Source organism: Etheostoma cragini, chromosome 8, assembly GCF_013103735.1.
Source record: "Etheostoma cragini isolate CJK2018 chromosome 8, CSU_Ecrag_1.0, whole genome shotgun sequence".
Lineage (NCBI taxonomy): Eukaryota > Metazoa > Chordata > Actinopteri > Perciformes > Percidae > Etheostoma > Etheostoma cragini.
In genome coordinates, this window is record NC_048414.1 from 18,769,562 (window position 1) to 18,788,086 (window position 18,525).

The 18,525-nt window shown below is 41.3% G+C and overlaps 1 protein-coding gene across 8 annotated transcripts in view; it reads right to left on the reverse strand.

Moving 5' to 3' along the window:
- fgd4a (FYVE, RhoGEF and PH domain containing 4a) overlaps positions 1-18,525 on the reverse strand; it is a 56,268-nt gene that overhangs the window by 26,916 nt on the left and 10,827 nt on the right. Inside the window, exon 1 of one of the 8 annotated variants that reach the window (XM_034879068.1) lies at positions 9,560-9,699. The exons of 5 other annotated variants lie outside the window; for them this stretch is intronic. Coding sequence is in view for 1 of the 3 variants with exons in the window: in XM_034879064.1 (XP_034734955.1) it covers positions 2,391-2,457 (67 nt within the window). In the remaining 2 variants the exon portion in view is untranslated. Of the gene's footprint in view, positions 1-2,390; positions 2,580-9,265; positions 9,517-9,559; positions 9,700-18,525 lie in introns of those variants that run through there. 2 more of the 8 variants (XM_034879067.1, XM_034879064.1) reach the window with 2 other exon arrangements.

Consider the following 18,525-nt stretch of genomic DNA (forward strand, 5'->3'; position numbering starts at 1 on the left):
CACACACACACACACACACACACACACACACACACACTCACATAAACTGATACCTCAATCTGTTATATAAATTCAGAATATACTATAACACAATATCAAAATAATTACGTACATATCTGACACTTCTTTACAGAGACAACCCACTAACTCAACTGGGACCCCCTCCAGCTGACTCTCGGCCATCACACGCCTATTGTTTCCTGAATTGGGGGATATGTTACTGCATATCAGCACTGAAAACACACACCCACTCAGACTCACAAAAAAGCCACACACTCTAGCAGAACTGGAGTGACAACATCCACGAAGGATTTCAATGGGTTTCAGATGTGAGTGTGGGGGTGAATAGTGGTCCGGCTACTGGCTGACCCTAAACTTCCTCTTCCTGTCTTTCAATTTCCTGTTTTTTATATTCTAAAATCATGAGTTCTCTAACACTCTGACCACAGCACAAAAGAGAAACTGCAAGAACTTACATGCACATTTCAACACGCACAGTGGACACTGGTTTGTCAGTCAGAATTTTGGAAGTGATAAGAAACACAGTTTCTGCTAAGCTCTGAGTACAGATAATCAAACTCAGAGCTGCATCCATCCTTGAAGCAGTGATCATGACAGGTTTTTAAAAGTGGCGGGCCAAAAATTTGTAAACCCCCCCCCCAAAAAAGAGCCCAAATAAATCCTCATTGATGTCTGTGTTTTTATTTTGCTTACTGTCAGTTACAGTGAACACAAACTGAACAAGGGAATATGAATGTAAAAGGTATTGCCATACTTCTGTCATGTCAGATTTACACTAAACACAACCTGAAGACATTCCTCCTGTATGTCTTCAGGCTTCCTCTACTCAGCATCAGGAATTAAACACACATCAAAACAGGTGGAAAACTGCAGCAAATCCTCCAGTGATGGCAGTCAAGGTGAATTAAAATCAAATTCAGCAGTGACATTCACAACAATCCAATCAGCTACCAGCATTAAAGCTATTGCTCCTCTTCAAACAACCTGAGTGTTACGTAAGACAATGGTGGCCACCATTCTGATGCCACTATAAATAGGTGGTGTAGGTTTTATTTATATACAGCTATGATGATAGGGGCTGATCAAAAGCACAGTGCTTTGACTTCTTGTCGTTGTATGTGTGTATGCTGTATCTCACAAAGTGTTTTAAACAAAGATATTATCATAGATGTCAGTCTCTCAGATGCTAATAGCGGCCTTGTCTCTGTTTACATCTACCTTATCTGCAGGTGACAAGAAGACTTATGCGTCTGGCATACTAGCCGCAGCCAACCTGTTGTGCGCCAGTGTGATGTCATGTAACTGTTAATTCGCAACTGAGGAAAGGCTAATGACTTTGCTTTTTCTACGGACTAGAAGAAGAAGAAGAAAACGCTAAACAACAGCAGAACTGGCAGCAGCATTGACATCAATGTTTCAATTTGATTCTATGACCTGATTCATCGGATCAAGCCATTCATTCACCATAAACAAACTCATCTTAACCCAGTAAGTTTACAAGAGAGACTTGCAGTCATTCTGAGAGTCCTGGCATTCGGTTACCCTCAAACTCATCCATGCCCCCTGTTTCCACTTTGTTACGCACACAAAATCCTGGCACGCCAGCGAGATCTACATCATTTTGACGTCACGTTGGTGCGCGCCAGGTTGGCTGCGGCGACTGTGGAATGGAAGCTAGCGTTAGCTAACTAGCAGCCAGACCGCTTCTAAATGAATTCCTTTTAATTATCTTGACACTTTTTAACAGTCAAACTGATAACATTAAGCACATTTACCTTAATACATCTGACATGTTATACAGTATATAATGGATGCCCTGTATTTTGTAGAACCAGATGCCTATCAAAGCAGAAATAGAAGATTACTCTACAATGGATGTATAGGTTAGAACCACACATGACCATACAAAAACACGCCTCATCTGAATAAAACTCAAACATGTTTTTTTTTTCAAAGTAGTCAACAAATTTCATCCAACAATTAATAGATCTGACTTAAAATTAGCCAAGGCATGATACATTTTATTCCTCTCTGATGCAGATCTCTCTCACCCGAAAGCTGAAACTTGCAGACCTGTAATACAGACTTGGTTTGATTCCACTTTGTACAAGTCATGAGTTATTATCTACATGGTTTCTCCACAACAGACCCACTGCATGCTTGACATTTTTTTTAAAGGACTGCACCTACACTGATAGATTCAGTTGTCTGGCAGCACCTGTGTGTTTTGGTTTCTGGGTAAGAACCAGTGCTTTCTCCAATTCTTTTCTCAGTGGTTCACTGAGAGCTTAATCATTTAACCAAAGCCAATTGTACTGTCTTGATATTTTTGAGCTGATTGATTGTTTAACAAAAGAAAACATCTCTACCTGTAAGCACTCCTTTCCAGAACAGCTGCATTTTCTTTATCCTGTTACCCACACAATGTTTATCCATTTCAGAATGTCTCTTCAACTCAGCTTTATCTACATATATAATTACACTACAGTCCTCTCTTCAGACACGAGTTGTCCTGTCGCCTGGTTACTTAATGACTATATTTACCTATCAAACCCTTAGAGTAATACCTGCTTCGTCACTGTACAAACCGGTTCAGTCACCAGGTGACAACAGCTGAGGGAGGGACTAGGAGGTAGGGAGGAGGGGGAAGACGTCCTTCAAGATGTTGATTCAACCATTTCAATAATAATGTTAGCAGGGTTAGCCAGTACTCAAGGACAAAGTCTCCCCAGGGTGGTAGCCGGGAGTGGGATGAGGAGAGACACCAAAAGAGGGGGTGGAAAGACTCTAATGCACTGATGAGGAAAGATGGAGGAAGGAGGGGAGAGAGGAACACGTGGGGCGTGGAAAAGATGAAAATTAACCAGCTGCAACAGTTAATATTTAACTATCTGCAGTCCTGCCAAACAGTCTGACAACCCATTAAACACATTTTCTACTATGATAAACCACATTTTCTATTCCCTGCTTCTGTGCCATTACATCCTAACAGTATTTTTTTCACATGCCAACTGTATTACACAAATCTAACTGCACCCCCCAGCCCGATTTTAACGATGTACTGCAACAGAAATAAATGAGATTCTGAATTTAATAACAGAGGGGATATTATCTATTTTTCATCATATAATGATGAAAAATAGATAATATTAAATCCATTTAAAAAAAGACCATAAGGACATCTGATTGCATAGTAACTTCAGCCTCATTTACATGGCTGTCCTAGATCAGGATAACTACCATTCAAATGTAACTCATAAATAATGGAAAGGAGAGAATGCATTAATATGCCAAGTCACACCCCTTTAATCATACTGAGGTCCATTGTGATAATGTCTGTGCATATCTGTGTGTGTGTGTGTGTGTGTGTGTGTACACATGTCTGAGGTTTTCATGCTTGACATAGAAGAGATTGGCCATTGAATGAGACCAGATGCGTTTGTCTCCCTTCTCTCTTGTCCCTCCATAATGGACATTTACCAAATGGTTTTCTGCCAGAAACATAATAGAGGGAAAATTAAAAGGCCTTGTACAGCCTTTATTTGGTCAAGGCAACCAGATGAGACCCTCCACCTCCAGCGCATGCAGACGACATACTGTATGATGTTACTCTCTGTCTGACATTATATTATATTATTCTGTGATGAGTCGTACAGAAAAGAGGCCAATGTCTTTACAGTGTATTTATGATGATATAAACTCCAACATTTGTCGAACATTGGTCTTTACTTATTGTGATTGTCTTCTGTTTGGTAGTGGGTAGGTGGCGTACAGTGGAGTTTTGGAGCTTTATAGCAGAAAACAGCTGACTGTGGTGGCAAAAAACTACGCTATGAGTTTGGTGAGTGTGAACAAAAACATAAGAGGTTTGCAATTTAAACGCAAACAATAAGCTGCAGAGTCAGATGATAATTCTCTGGGGCTTCATCACTAGGAGCAACCCCTTTTACATTTGAATAGTCATGTGATCCATTGGCAACATAAAACTTTACAGTAGTAATTATTTTTGCCACAATGTGTGCAGCACAACAAGCTGTAAACACAACACTGACACCTTATTATAATATAGAGCTGATATGGAAAATGTGTGTAGTTCACTTCACTCACTTTTTAGCTCTTTACTGGACTCCACCAACTGATAGAAATTGATGGTTCTTAAGCTGCTATGCTGCACTATGATCACCAGCTAGTCACTAAAGTCTGTCGGAATAGATTGGATAAGAGTAGTGAAAGTGAACCAAAACAGTCAATGATGTCAGCTACAGAGCTAAAAGCTTCTGAAGAGCTGAGGGTAACATCTGTTAATATGAGGGACTTCTTTCATATTACACATAGTTATTTGAACCTTTGTTAATATAAAAATGGGGATTAGTGCAGCTTTAACTAATAACTTGTGATAATATGAATAGTCACAAGCCTAAAAGGTTGTAAACCACTGATCTAGTGGTAAGCTTTTGTTTTAGCTGCATATATATGTAGGTCTTAGTTAATTTGAGCAGTGGACCCTTTGTCTTCCTTAGAAAATGCAACTAAGATTCGTCCAGAAAGTCTTTCTTTTCAGCTACAATATAGCCTTCCTCACATTCCACCAACTTAAACATGTGCCTCATAAAATTTGTCCATCGTGTGCAGACACTGTCCATCTACTCTCTGAATCCCAGCGTGCTCCCTACACGGCCCAGCATGTGAAGGTAAGCCTTTAGCATGATCTGAACATGCTCGGTGGCCCATGTCTAATGAGGGCAGGCCAAGTGGGGAACTTGCCCCCCCACCCCCACCCCTTAAATACGTCCTGTCCTTACTTCAGAGAACACAAAGAAAGTCAGAAACGAGTAAAAGAAAGATAGATGTTTCTTGGTTGTCACTGCAGTGATAATCATCATCCAGAGAAGGATGACCAGAACTGAATGTTTGAACATGGCAAACACATTTATTTCCATGAATATATGAATGAAACCTAGAGTGATTTTGTACAAAAGAATAGAGATAAAAACAGAGATGAAGAGATTGATGAGAGTATAAGTGAGATCCAAACAGCAGTTTAGTGTGATCACTGGGCACAGAGAAAGGAATCGATGTTGGAATGAGATAACATCAACAGCCCGCAGTCATTCTCTCCTCCTCTATCTCTTACTTCCTCCCTTTCACCATGTCTCTTTTCTTCTCTCTACCAGCCTCTCTTTCTCTGTCACCTCCTTTATTCTTCTAGTCCCTGCATCTCCTCCTCCAACCCCCTATGACCTGCCTGTCTACATTGGAAAACAGATCACAGCTGCTGGGCTGGAGCTTCCAAAATGTGTCAATCAATATCCTGTCCACCCAATCAGCACATCTGACTGGGCACCAGCAGGCCAGTCTGTTCACGAATGAACAACAGTGCTTATTCACGCCGTGCCCTTTTATTCATGGTCTTTAAGACAGACTAAGACTGAACCAAATGGGGTTGAAATGTCTGACAGGGTACTGTTATTGTCACTTACACGTACATGTAGTAAAGCTCATTTTCTGCATTTAACCCATCCCTCAAGGGATGTAGTGGACAGCTATTTACAGCATCCAGGGACCAACTCCAGATCTGAGCCAGTGTCTTGATCAAGAGAACATGCTTCTTGATGGCTGGGGAAACTGAGGCACCCAAACCCAGAACCTTCTTGCTGTGAGACCATAGTACTAACCGTTAGGCCACCATGCTGATATGTGATATGTGCAAGGGACGGACAGTATCTCAAGCATAAAAGACCATTATTCAGTTTGTGCGTAATAAATCAATCAATCTGGAAGTGCACTCTCAAATTTATAAATTCAGTGATGTGAAGTGATGCCCCAAGGGTATTTTTTCCTATAATTGCGTTTCCATTCAGGGCAACCCATTTATAAGCAAAAATGTTTGGAGAAATAGACCTTCAAATTTCCATTCCCTCTGCAAAAGTAAATGACTTCCTGAACTTCAAATATAGCCTCATCTCCCAAAATAACCCCATGAGAAAGTCTCACAATGGGATGCTGATGAGCACGTTGTTGTTGCTCATCTGATGCTGGCTTTAACTCATGCTGTCTGATGATGCAAACAAAAAACTGCACTTGGTAATATTCTAATGCACCGAGTAAGACTCATGGAGCCACAACAGAGCCCTTGTACACAGGAAGAGTGACAGCACGTGGCATTTGTGAAAGGTCGTGGTGGACAGACAACATTTCAGCAGCTAAATTCTAACTGAGTGACTCTGAATCATTTGCAATGAAACTGTAATTATGCCAAGAGTATTTTACTTTGTCCTGAAAATACAGCAATAACTGAAACTGTAATGTTTGATGATGAGACCTTTGCCTAATTGACCTTTCACTAAACCAGGGATTTGTACAATCATAGCTTAGCATTTGTAACAGGGGTTTCCCTGCCATTATACTGCTTAGGCGCACCGCCTAACAGCATGAGTGTAAAAACAATGTGGAAAAGCATGTGTGGACGTGCCACGCGTGTCTGCTTGTTGTCTTCTGCCCACATGCATGATAGTTTGTGGTCGTCGCCGGTGATTAGCGAACAGTCAACGGTTTCAACACATCCTTATTCAAATCAAAATACTCCTAAACAATTCTTCATTTAAATCAGTCTTAAATGTCTTTCTGTTAATCTCCTTCTATCGATTCAAGTTCATTAAGGAAACAGTAAGCAACAGAGATTCATTATTGCTAGACACATTTAACTCAATGCATTATGGATGAAGTAAATAGAAGTTGAACATAATGCCAATCAAACAGCGTGGGTAAAAACTTGTGCCTCAAACAGGATCATTGTACTCGGTATGAATGAGCCCCTCTTACTGGAGGCGCTGGAGCCGTATTCTCAACGCAGAGCAGGAATGCCCAGAAAACCCTGCAATCCTGAAAACAAGCCTGCAGGCGAGCCTGCAGCCAAGTTTGGAGCTTTAATGAGGCAGAGAGAGAAACAGAGAAACTGACACTAACATTTAAAATGACACAAACTTCCTCTTTAACTGTTCATGTATTAACTAAACCATTCTTCCTCATTTCTGTCCCCATGCTTGTCAAAAATATTCTCATAAGCCAGATCCGCACTTTCCATAAACCCACATTAACTGAGTCACCTGCTGTTCTGTACGCCTGCATTCACGCACACACGCGCGCGCACACACACACACACACACACACACACACACACACACACACACACACACACACACATGCACACAGCACTTAATCTGACACGTCCTGGTGGAATTAAGTGTCAAACTGTATCAGCATTTTTGGTCTGCGTCATGGGAGGCTCAGCAGAAAGACAAACCAGTGTGCACAGAAAAGACAAAATGACAATGATGGCTGCCACAAAACGAACCGATGCTTCTGCGGGGCAATAACACAGCATTTTTACTTTGGAATCACAGTAAGAGAGAGAAATAAACTAAATAATCCATGAGGTAAAGGGGAGAAAAAGGAAGCAGGGAAGGTGAGGTGGATGACTCCCACAATGAGTAAGCTGCAGTAGCTGACAGAGCTTGGCAGAGCCAGAGACTGCTCAGGGGGGACTTACTGTAAACTGACACATATCATGTAACAGACTCACTCATGCACAAATACCTGCATAAAATGCAACAGCAAGTCATTATGTAAGTGAGGATCCATGTGCATGTGTGTACATTAGTTTTCAGTGATGAGGCTCTAACAACGTCCCACTTTTAGCTTCTTTTTAGAAAAAACATGCATACCTAGCCCCTGCCGCCTTTATGATAGGTTCTCCTCCTCCAGTTCTGCTTTTGCCTTTGTCAACTTATCCAACGAGAACATCCACCAGAGTCTGCTTAACCATATTAATCATCTGACTAGAACTACAAGCCAACATTTTGGCACTTGACATTTTTTTTCTAGCAATCAGATTTCATGACCCCATAACTTTTACAGGGACAACAGCGTGTCTTCCTTTTCCTCTCTCCCTTCTTAACCTCGCTTTTTTCCACCAGAGCTTTTTTTCAGGGACTTGCTTGATCCTGAAGGAACCCTATCAGTGGGATCCCACACAGGCTCAGCAAGGAGCCTTGTTAGTAAAAGGACCGTTGAATGGTTGCCTCCTTCGCAGCACGAACAGCAGGGTCTGGTATAAGCCCTGCCATTGCCTGCCTGTATGGGAAGCCGAGCACAGAGAGTGGAGAAAGCACTACAGAAAATGGATTGCTGCGGACAAAGTTATTGGTCTCAATTGAAGAGATAGCAAGCCAAATGAGTTCCAGTGAGTGCACGCAGCAGGGAGATGGCGAGGGGAGATTGAGTCTCAAGAGAAAAAAAGCATGAGGCATATTTTGTCATTTATTTTTTCCAATAACAAAAAGCCTTGTTGATGGTAGGAGCCAAAATAGAGTGTAGCAACTACAAGCAGTTAAGATTACATCTATCATCAAGACATTGCATTACACTTGTAATGACAAGGTGACTTTAAATCATAGTTTTGTTTGCAGACGGTTCAGGAACAGCAGGCCACAGTGTACACATACACACATGCACGCACACACACAAGTGTACAAGCATACAAGCATACAAGCATACACACACATGCACACACACACACACACACACACACACACACACACTCTTGCATATTTTCCCACAGCTCACTGCGGACAGCTGAGGCCGATTATGCCAATCATGGCAAACAGAGATAACTGAAATCATCAGCAGTAGCCTCTACGTGCACAAGCATATGTGCTGTGTGTTAGTGATGTGTGTGTGTGAGTTGCAGATGTAGAGTGCATCATTAGACAGCCTGCAGCTGAGCGGCTCAGTAAACAACGCCTTAAAGAAAATTAATAGTCCCCTCCAGCCAATACAGCTCCCACTGCTTCAAGTACCCACAGCTTTCTATTACACACGCACACACACAGAGACAGAGACACACACACACACACACACACACACACACACACAAAACACACACGCCCACCCCTGCCGCACTTAAGTACAGCACTGGTCACAGGATCATCCTGTGGTGAGATCCAGGGTTTGTCTTTGGTAATGTGTGGTCCCCTCTTTGTTAACCATCAGCCTCACCAGGTGGCGTGCAGCTTTGCAGAATAGCAAACAGCGTTTCGGTGTCTCTGTGGTCATGAAACACCCATATTTTGGCTATCAGTTCTGTTAACCCAACACCCCGCGGCTGCATTGTGCACTCGATGGATACGGCACTCTGGTGCTGAATGTGATTGTTAAACTGGTCTAAAATGAGAGAGGCACTAACCTGAGAGGAGGTTGTGTCCGCTGAGAGCAGTAAGGTGGAGTCTAGTGAAGAATTAAAACACACTGCTAGACTGAAGTAAAGAGACCTCTCCCTCCCCTCTCCCTCTCTTTCTGCGCTCTGTCGCTCCTCGCACTGCTAGGTTCACGCTTGTGGTAAACTGCTGCCTCGCTGCATTGGTTGCATCCTCCCTTCCTTCTCTCTCTTTTTCTCTCTCTCTTACACACACACACACACGCTTGCACGCTCAGTGACAGACTATCTCGCCCTTTATCTCAACCTCCCGCCTTGCCTTACCAGATGCTTTCCTTCTTCCTTTACCCTTTCCTCATTCCTCTCTATAGCGGGTGAAGATAATCACATTCCACCGGAGATGGAAATATGGGCGGGGGAGCAACACTCAGCCCCAGAGTAAAGCCCCCTCTGTGTGTGAGTGTGTGTCGCATGGACAATCAGTCCTATTGTGTTGGTTGAGGGGAGGGCCAGTGAGAGGGGAAGACGCCAATGGGCGTACTCATCTGCTGTCCCTGCTGCTGCTGGTGGCTATATGGCAGATATAGGTGCTGAGCGTGACACAGGACAGAAAGAGAGTGTGTGTGTGTGTTATGAAGTAGAATCCTGAAGTAAAGGTTTATAGAATTTCAGTTATTATTTGTCATCTTCCTAACTCTCAGTGGCTTGTGTAATGTGCTTTGAACTCTTTTCTCCCAGGGATCACATTAGGCAGCACAGAGTAGGTTGGAGGTAGTGGGAGAAGTGCAAATCCTGGCCACCCACTCTTTTCCCATGACAAGCAAACAGCGGTTACCCACTAAAAGGAGTCACATGAAGAAATATTTACAAAAATAACCAAATATTCAATTATTGCCTTACAAACCCAGTGTGTGGTTCTGTATGGTTAATATTTCATGAAACTCTCATGTGGAGTGTGGTTTAAGAGGCATTGCTTATACCACCAGTACTGATTCATTGAGCTAGCTGGCGTTAGCCCGCTTTGTATGTTCGTAGGCTACGAAGTCACTAGCTTTAGTCTGTAGCTTACATGCTAGCCATCTAGCTGTCTAGTAAGCTAGTTTAAGTGCACTGCTAGCCAGTTCAGTGGAATAGGAGAGAACCAGACTAAACCCATTTCAGAAAGAGGAGGTGGTGGCAGGTGTGGGCCGAGAGAATGCAATGGGGTGGAAGAAAGGAGCCGAAGAACGGTCAAGGACAAGAGGACCAGACTTCACTGGGGATGGGACAGACAAGGGTTTGGCAACGTTTCATTAACTAGTCGACTAATAGCGCACATCTCCAATTGAGACAAGTCCATGGCAAGTCAAATTCTTATCAAAGCAAGTTTTAGGTCAAGTCTCAAGTCCAAATTAACAGTCTATATAGGTCAATTGCAAGTCCCTGAAACTGTCCATTAAAATGAACATTTAACAAAGTATTTCAAAGCTGTGTAAATAATTGTATTTATATAAAGCTTAAACAATTGCATCTAATCCAAAGGCCTAAATGTCTTATGTCATCATTGTTGACTGGATTTTCATCAAGTTTGATGCAGACATTCATGTTCCCCTCGGGATGAACGATGACAACTGTTGTGATCCCCACACTTATCTTAGAACGCCATCATCAGGTCAAACATTGAATTTATCCAATACTTTGGTTTATGACCATACCTTCAATACTAACAACATTCCTATCAGTCTAATCAGGCTGAAAGCTGAGGTGTGAAAATAAAAAATAAAAAATATTTGTAAAATTTGTATTGGGTCTTATAGATAGATATAATATATACTAGATGCAGTAGATGTTTTGCTGTTTACATTGTCTTCCTCCAGCAGAATGCAGTGGAATACAGGGTTTTGCTGGAGTGGCTAAAGTGTTGACATGGTAAAAAGAGCACTCAGTTGTTCTCATTTTGTCAAACATGTCTGTGAAAATAACCTACAGGCACCGATAATGGTAACAGTGGGACGTTGAGAAAAGTTTTGCTTTCACAAGTTGTGTGAAGAAACATGCTTTTGGCTGAATACAATGCACACATGCATTTTTATGCCACCATTCTCCAATCAGAACGCTGAGGTCGTCAAATCAGCTTCTATTGGACGTCCCTAGATCAAGGCTAAAAAATAAGGGCGATAGAGCCTTTGCAGTGTGTGCCCCCACCTTATGGAACAACCTCCCCAGGCATATTAAAGCTGCACAGACTCTACAAACGTTTAAATCACTGCTTAAGACGCACCTGTTTGCTGCAGCTTTTAACCCTCGTTAACCTGGATTATGAAATTTTAAAGTGTTGTTGTTTGTTTCCCTGTGATGTATTTTGGTTGGAGGGTTTTTTACTTTTGTTATTTATGTAATTGACATTGACCCTGTTCAGCACTTTGGTCAACTGCTGTTGTTTTTAAATGTGCTATAGAAATAAAATTGACCTTGACATTGACACACACAAATACACACACAGTCCACAGTCACACCTAAGGCACTCCTAAAAAGATCCTCCATTAATCCTCCATTTTTCTAACCAACTCCTTCTTAATGATCTCATTCTGTCTACTTCTTCATCTGACTTCCCTGTTTAGTAATGTTTTAGCACAGCTGGAAATTCAGCAAGGGGCTGGTGATTCTCTGTGTAATGATCTAACGCACCCTTTATTGTTAACCCTTTATAACCGGACATGGAAACCCATTAAAATAAAATCCTTTCAGCAGTTACATGAAACGACCTGCTCCCAGCTGACATACACACGTGTGAGTGTACACAGTCTTAGTCACACGAGCACCTTGATACACACTGTGAGTCTGTGCAGGCCTCATTACACAACACAGTAATTAGTGACCGGAAGACCGAGAGAGTCAATAACTATGTCCAGACGTCACCAGTATGTGTGCCTGGTGCATGTCTCTGAGGACTATGAGTGTGTGTGTGATTGTGTAAACCACATGCAGGAAATCAGCGTGCTACAGAAAAAACTGTATGCTCAGTTTCTTTCTGGCAATTCACTGCAGAGCCATTACCACAGACAGGCCAGTACTGTTCTCTCAGACAAGGTCAGACTACTCAGCCTACAGCCATGCATGCACACTAGGGATGGAAATTGATATATTTAAGTTTAAGTATATATATTTAAAAAAAGGGACAGTATATTAATGAACAATTCGAAGCATGTGAATATACAGGATTGCAGCCAAAAGCTAATTTTAATCATTTGTTCTTGACAAGTTGATGGTTCCTATAAGTTAAGTTAAATAAATAAAACAAATGGAGTTACATGATCGGCATGATGTAGATGGCGCCTTAAGGTATAGCTCCTGGCCCAATTTTGCCGAGTAGTTGTAATACTTGGTTTCAACTCCGGTATTCTATCACTTTGTGCTCAATACAGTCATTTAAAGAAGAATAACAAAAAAGAACAAACTCCAACACAGTGATATGGATGCCATTGCGGAGGCATTACTGGAGAAACAGAAAAACTACCTTGAAACATGTTTTTCTTAGATTCAGTCTCAAATTCAACAGATGGGGATCGACAACAACAAGAAGCTAACTGCTTTTCATGCCCAGCTAGAATCTCTAACTGCAAGCTTTGGCACTATCAGATCTGATGTGGGGGATCTAAAAAACTACCTAAAAAACAATGGCTGTCAAGGTACTCTTGACAGCCGTTGTCACGCTTTTCAAGAGCTGGAGGTGAAGGTAGCAGATATGGAAGACATAAACCAAAGATGTAACATCTGCATCGTTGGGCTGAAAGAGGGGCTAGAAGGTGCTAATGCTTTTCAATATTGCTCTTGTTCCTTGCCTAAGTGGCTTCCGAAACTGGCAAATTTACAGATGGAGATTATGAGAGCCCACTGAATCTACAGGGATAGCCCAAAGAAGAACACCACTTAATCGCATGTTGATTTGTAATGTCCACCTTTGATCGGGGCCAGAAAGATTTGCTTTTCCCCGCAATACAGCAACTTCATGGTCAAGCAGAGCCAAGCTTTCTATCAAACCACGGATTCAGTTCCTTACTTTTGAAAAGAATAAGGATGCTACAGAGTGTTCTAGCTATCAACCTCTAAGCCTGCTTAACACTGACATAAAAATCTTTTTAAAGCTCCTCGCCCGTCATTTGGAGTCTCACATGACAAAATTAGTGAACTCTGACCATACATGATTCGTAAAAAATGAGACTAAAAGCAGTCAATGTTAGACGCCTTATCAATATTGATGATGCAGGAGAGGACAGTAAGACCCCAATGTAATTTCTCTCACTTGACGCAATGAAAGCATTTGGCAGACTTGATTGGCCATTTTTATGGAGGTGATGGGCTTTGGTAACTTTCATTGGTATGATTAAAGTTTGGATTCTAATCTCTCAGCCTGAGTCTTAACCAGACACACCACCTCTTTATTTCCAGTTTCTAGATCAAGGTTGCCCCTTGAGTTCTGCGTTATTATTCATTTCTTTAGAGCTGCTGGCTCAAGCCATTCACCAATCGATTACAGTGTCACCAATATGCATTCGTAATACACAGCATCATCTTTCATTAGTTGCGAACAATATTTTGGTCTTTTTAGAAAACCCATCTCAATCTCTTTCTCACCTTCTATTGTTATGCGAGGGGTATGGAAGCTTATCAGGCTTTAAAATCAACTGTTCAAAATCTGCACTACTTCTTTTAAAGGACTCTGCCCGCAACTTAACATCCCCATCTACATGAAGTTTTTGCCAATGTTTCTAATAAACAGTGCCAGCTACGCTTTGGCCCCATTATCTCTCATCTTATCAAAACTTGGAGATTAGCTGAAACATATTTCCATGTAGCTTGTAACTGGCACACATTTCCCTATTATTCAATAATACAGCACTCCGGATTGGTGGGAGGCAGATAACAGCCCCACAATGGGAACAAAGGGGAGTTCATTGTCTAAAAGATATTTTTGGTGAGGTGGGCTTGTTACCCTTCTCTGACTTATAAAATGCATGCAGTCTACCATGTTCCTCTTTTTTCTTTTACCTTCAGTTAAAGTTGGCACTCAAGGAATACAGTTTTCCCTGGCAGAGGCCCTTGCACATCCATCCTATTCGGATGTTATTTACAGTGAAGTCTAAAAACTGTTCCCATCCTACTGAGAAGACTGGGCAGACTATTACGCAGGACTGAGCGTTGATCTTGGCTGGCATGATATATGGTCTAACATACAACAAGTATCTTGAAATCCAGAACATCAGCAGATTTACTACGGAATGCAGAATTTCATTCATAGGATCTCACCATATCATTCATATCTCACCCCCGTGAAAATGCACCACATGTAAATGAATTATCAGCCCTTTATGCACTTTTCTGCCAAATTAAAGTTCAAGATACATATCTTCACGTTCTGGGAGTGCTCTCCTGTTGGTTCGTTCTGGGACAATTTTGTATCCAAAATTTGTGTACCCATACTCTTATTTACTGTAACCGTTACTGTAATTTTTTCTTCTTTCTGAATAACCTGTCAGCCTTCCAGCTCTCTAAAGCTCAAAAACCTGCTGTGGGCTGTAGCCTTGTTCTTCAGCCTTTACCTGGCAACCTGGCATGTGATTGGTCCCTTGTCTTGTGTCTGTCTGTGTGTTTGTCTGTTTATGTGTGTGTCTGTTTCTGCATGTAATGTTATGTCTCGCTCGCTCCCAGCTTTCCTCTCTTCCTCTCTTCTTTCTCCTTTTTATTTATAACAGTTGGATTTTGCTTATCGGTCTGAGTCTTCTGTCATTGATTCCTGATCAATTTACTCTGTGGAAAAAAGTATTTTTGTCCTCTTTATTCAAATGGAATTTCATTTAGCAATGTTGTTATTTAATTTGAATATGCATTTTGTAATTGGCAATTAGACATGCCCAGCGAAAATGCAATTATCAATTCAATTAGTTTATAACAGCAGAACCTTTGTTGGCATATTGTGTTTATCTACATCTTGCTGCTGAGCCATTACAATTACCCTGAGTAAAGTTAGTAGCTTGCTAATACCCAAGCTAACGATAGATACATGCTTTATGTCTGAAGGCTTAACATGCAGTATGTTCGTTATCTGAGGTATAAACTTACAGATCAAGTTAAACAGTCTCGCACAGTGACGGTGATGACAAAGTTGTCTGGGGCTGTGTTAGTCACTGAAACAAGGAAGTGATGTCCGAACTAAAGACCCGCCTTGGCCAAAACCGAGAGGCAAATTTTTCCTTTTCCTCACTGCGAGCCCAACACCAAGCTAATGTGTCTAGCAGAAATCTGTCCTGGGACTCCTAATAACTATAAGTTTCCTGGAGTTATTATGTGTAATGTATTTAATAAACTCAAATTGAACTCCCTTACACTCCTCTTTACTGACAAAAGTAATAACATAGCTGTAATGCGTTGCCATCCAACACTGCTAATGGTACACAGATTTATCAAAGAGGACAGAAATGATGCCATGCAATGTTTGGGATCATATGATGTCATGTGAGATTATATGGTTTGCCAGTAGGTTGAAAAATTGGATAAAGAGTACTCGATCAGATTAAAACTGTGAATCAATACTTTCAGTATCAACAAGTCAGATAATGCAATGTCTCTGGAAATATCTACATCACACACACTATGTCATTTTCAATAGCATCACCCAAGGAGCTCTATTAGTAGAGATAAGCCAAAACACTCTCAAAACAACAACCAAGGGTGAGCATGTAAGTCATAGAGAACAAAAAGCTTTAGCCCGACTATAATGTCTCTTATTGCACATTGTTTTGTAATAAAGTTAGACTTACTTACTGACTAACTAACTCTATGCACATGTTTGAATCCCTTGATTATGCCAGCAGGAAATATAGCAATTTTGCACATTGTTTGCGCTTTTAAAAATAAATGTATTATTATTTTTCTCCGCTATATCCAAAACAGACCAAACTGAACTGTAAATGTGGTGCACATCTCCACTTTGCTGACTTTAACTCCATAAAGGGAAGTTTAAGAGAATATTCAGGGGTTTGTGAAGTTAGACAAACCAATCCATGAATCTAATACGATGATGTCGTTTGCATAAGGTTAGACACTGTGATTCTGGGCTTAATTAAGCACTGCAGTTGTTATCCTAACCAAAAGTGACACATAAGGGGCGGCCTATACCTCAATGAGTAAGTGCGCTCGCCCCATGTTGGCTGAGTCCTGCAGCGGCCCGGGTTCGAATTTAGCCTGCGGCCCTTTGCTGCGCGTCATCCCCCCTTCTCTCTCTCTCCCCCTTTCACATGGCTATCCACTGTCTCTATCTAATAAAGGGAAAAAAAACGGAAAAAAAAGAAAGAAAAAAAAGTGACACATGAGGATATTAAAAAGAAACCATCTAACGACCTACAGTAAGTGTGCACATTTATCCTATTGAAAAGTCGATAACAGTTTTCAGCCTAAAAGGTGTCAAGTCAGTTAAAAAGTTGCAGGTATTATGGCATTATATTTAGGAAGAAAATAAGTTCCTTTTATCTGAAAAACATTGTGACAATATGCACAGAACTATCATTAAATGACTATGAATATCTTCTTGCTTTCCAGCCAGTGTAAAGAGTTGACCCCTCTTTTACCAGGATATGACTTTCAGAAGAATGTCCGGCATCTGAGGTGGGGTGACCACTGAATAACACATTGAATATTATGTTAGGAAATTATACCTCTTATGAGCCAACACATTCATTGATTTTTATCTGCAGGAAGGCCTATTGTATTGTTTCCATGGAGACCATTGAAGTATTGGTTTTTTAGACAGTGAGTAATGGACCTGCTTAAGTTTTCTTTTTTCTTAAGTTTGCTCTATACAGTATGCCATTTGACGTGAGCGCACAAGCATATCTACATACAGGCATTACCAGCATATAGGTACACTTGCATGAAGATAGCCGACAAATCCTTTGGATTTAATTTACACTAGGTCATTGCACAGAGTGTACGTTCACACAGCAAACACACGAGAAGGCAGACAATTGAATCCGGACACTAACTCACAAAAACACCCAGCTTGGTCTGAGAAATGCAATCAAATACTTAAAGCCCACCCTGTATGGGGGTAGATAAGCCCTTCCTCGATGCTTTGCAACCACAGATCAATCTGCTGTCACACACTGGGGACGTCAGCTTAAAGAATCTTTCCACATTCACACACACACACACACATACGCAAGTACACACACACATGCCCAAACTCTGCCTAATTCAACCTCCCTTGCTTAGCACCCAGTTCAAATTCAAAAGTAAGAATACACATCATGTATATCTACCATGACAGATGTTTTGTGCACCTTAATTCTGCCAGAATCAAATTCTCATGTTCACACTTGGGTGACTGTGAAGCTCTCACATGCCCTGGCGTGCAGACATTGTCATTCCTCTGACAGTGTGGACTTACAGTACTGGTAGCAGATAGGAACGTTTTATCTTTCATTTTTGCTTTCATAACGTTAAGAAGTTAATACAGTGAGCTGTATTCTATACATCAAATCTCACATTTTGCCCACAATCCAATGAAATTATATGAAAGTAGAAGGGCCTGGAGAGTGCAGACCTCCGGCATGGCCAAATGCCCTATTGCTAAAAGTATTACAACTCTAATAAATAAACTGTACTCAAGAGGAATACACTAATGGCGTTTTTCCATTATTGGTGCCTACTCGACTCGCCTTGACTGGCAGGTGCCCTGTTCTCCTTTTTCTATTGCAGATTAGTAACGCCTCATGCGTGAGCTGGTCGTCACAGCAGGAAACTGCCGTGACCTAACGCGACACACATACACACAAAACGTTGACAGTGTGTTGCATTTGCTACAGCTAGAAGACAAATTTGTTTCAAAGTTTAAAATTTAAAAAACATCAGCTAAACTACTTAAAAACGGCAGGTTTGTTCAGGACACCCCCTTCTCTCACTAACAGTGATGACGCAGTGATTAGTGACGATTCTCTCCAACCAATCAGTAGTCTGCAGGTTTTCACGTCACCTTTTGGTATCGCCTCAGCTCTCTTGGAACCTCAACTAAGGTGGTACTAAGAAAAGTACCTGGGACTTTTCTTGGTAATGGAAAACCAAAAAAGGTGAGTAGAGTCAAGACGAGTCGAGTTGGTACTATGCAGTGGAAAAACGTAATAAAGCAATCAACACACATGTAGAGACAAAGCTGCCTTCATTGCTTTGGACACTTGAGGTTGGTGGAACAAGCTTTAAACACAACATCCCCTTTTCTTACAATATTCAACCTGTTGAAGCATGTCAACTTGAATGAA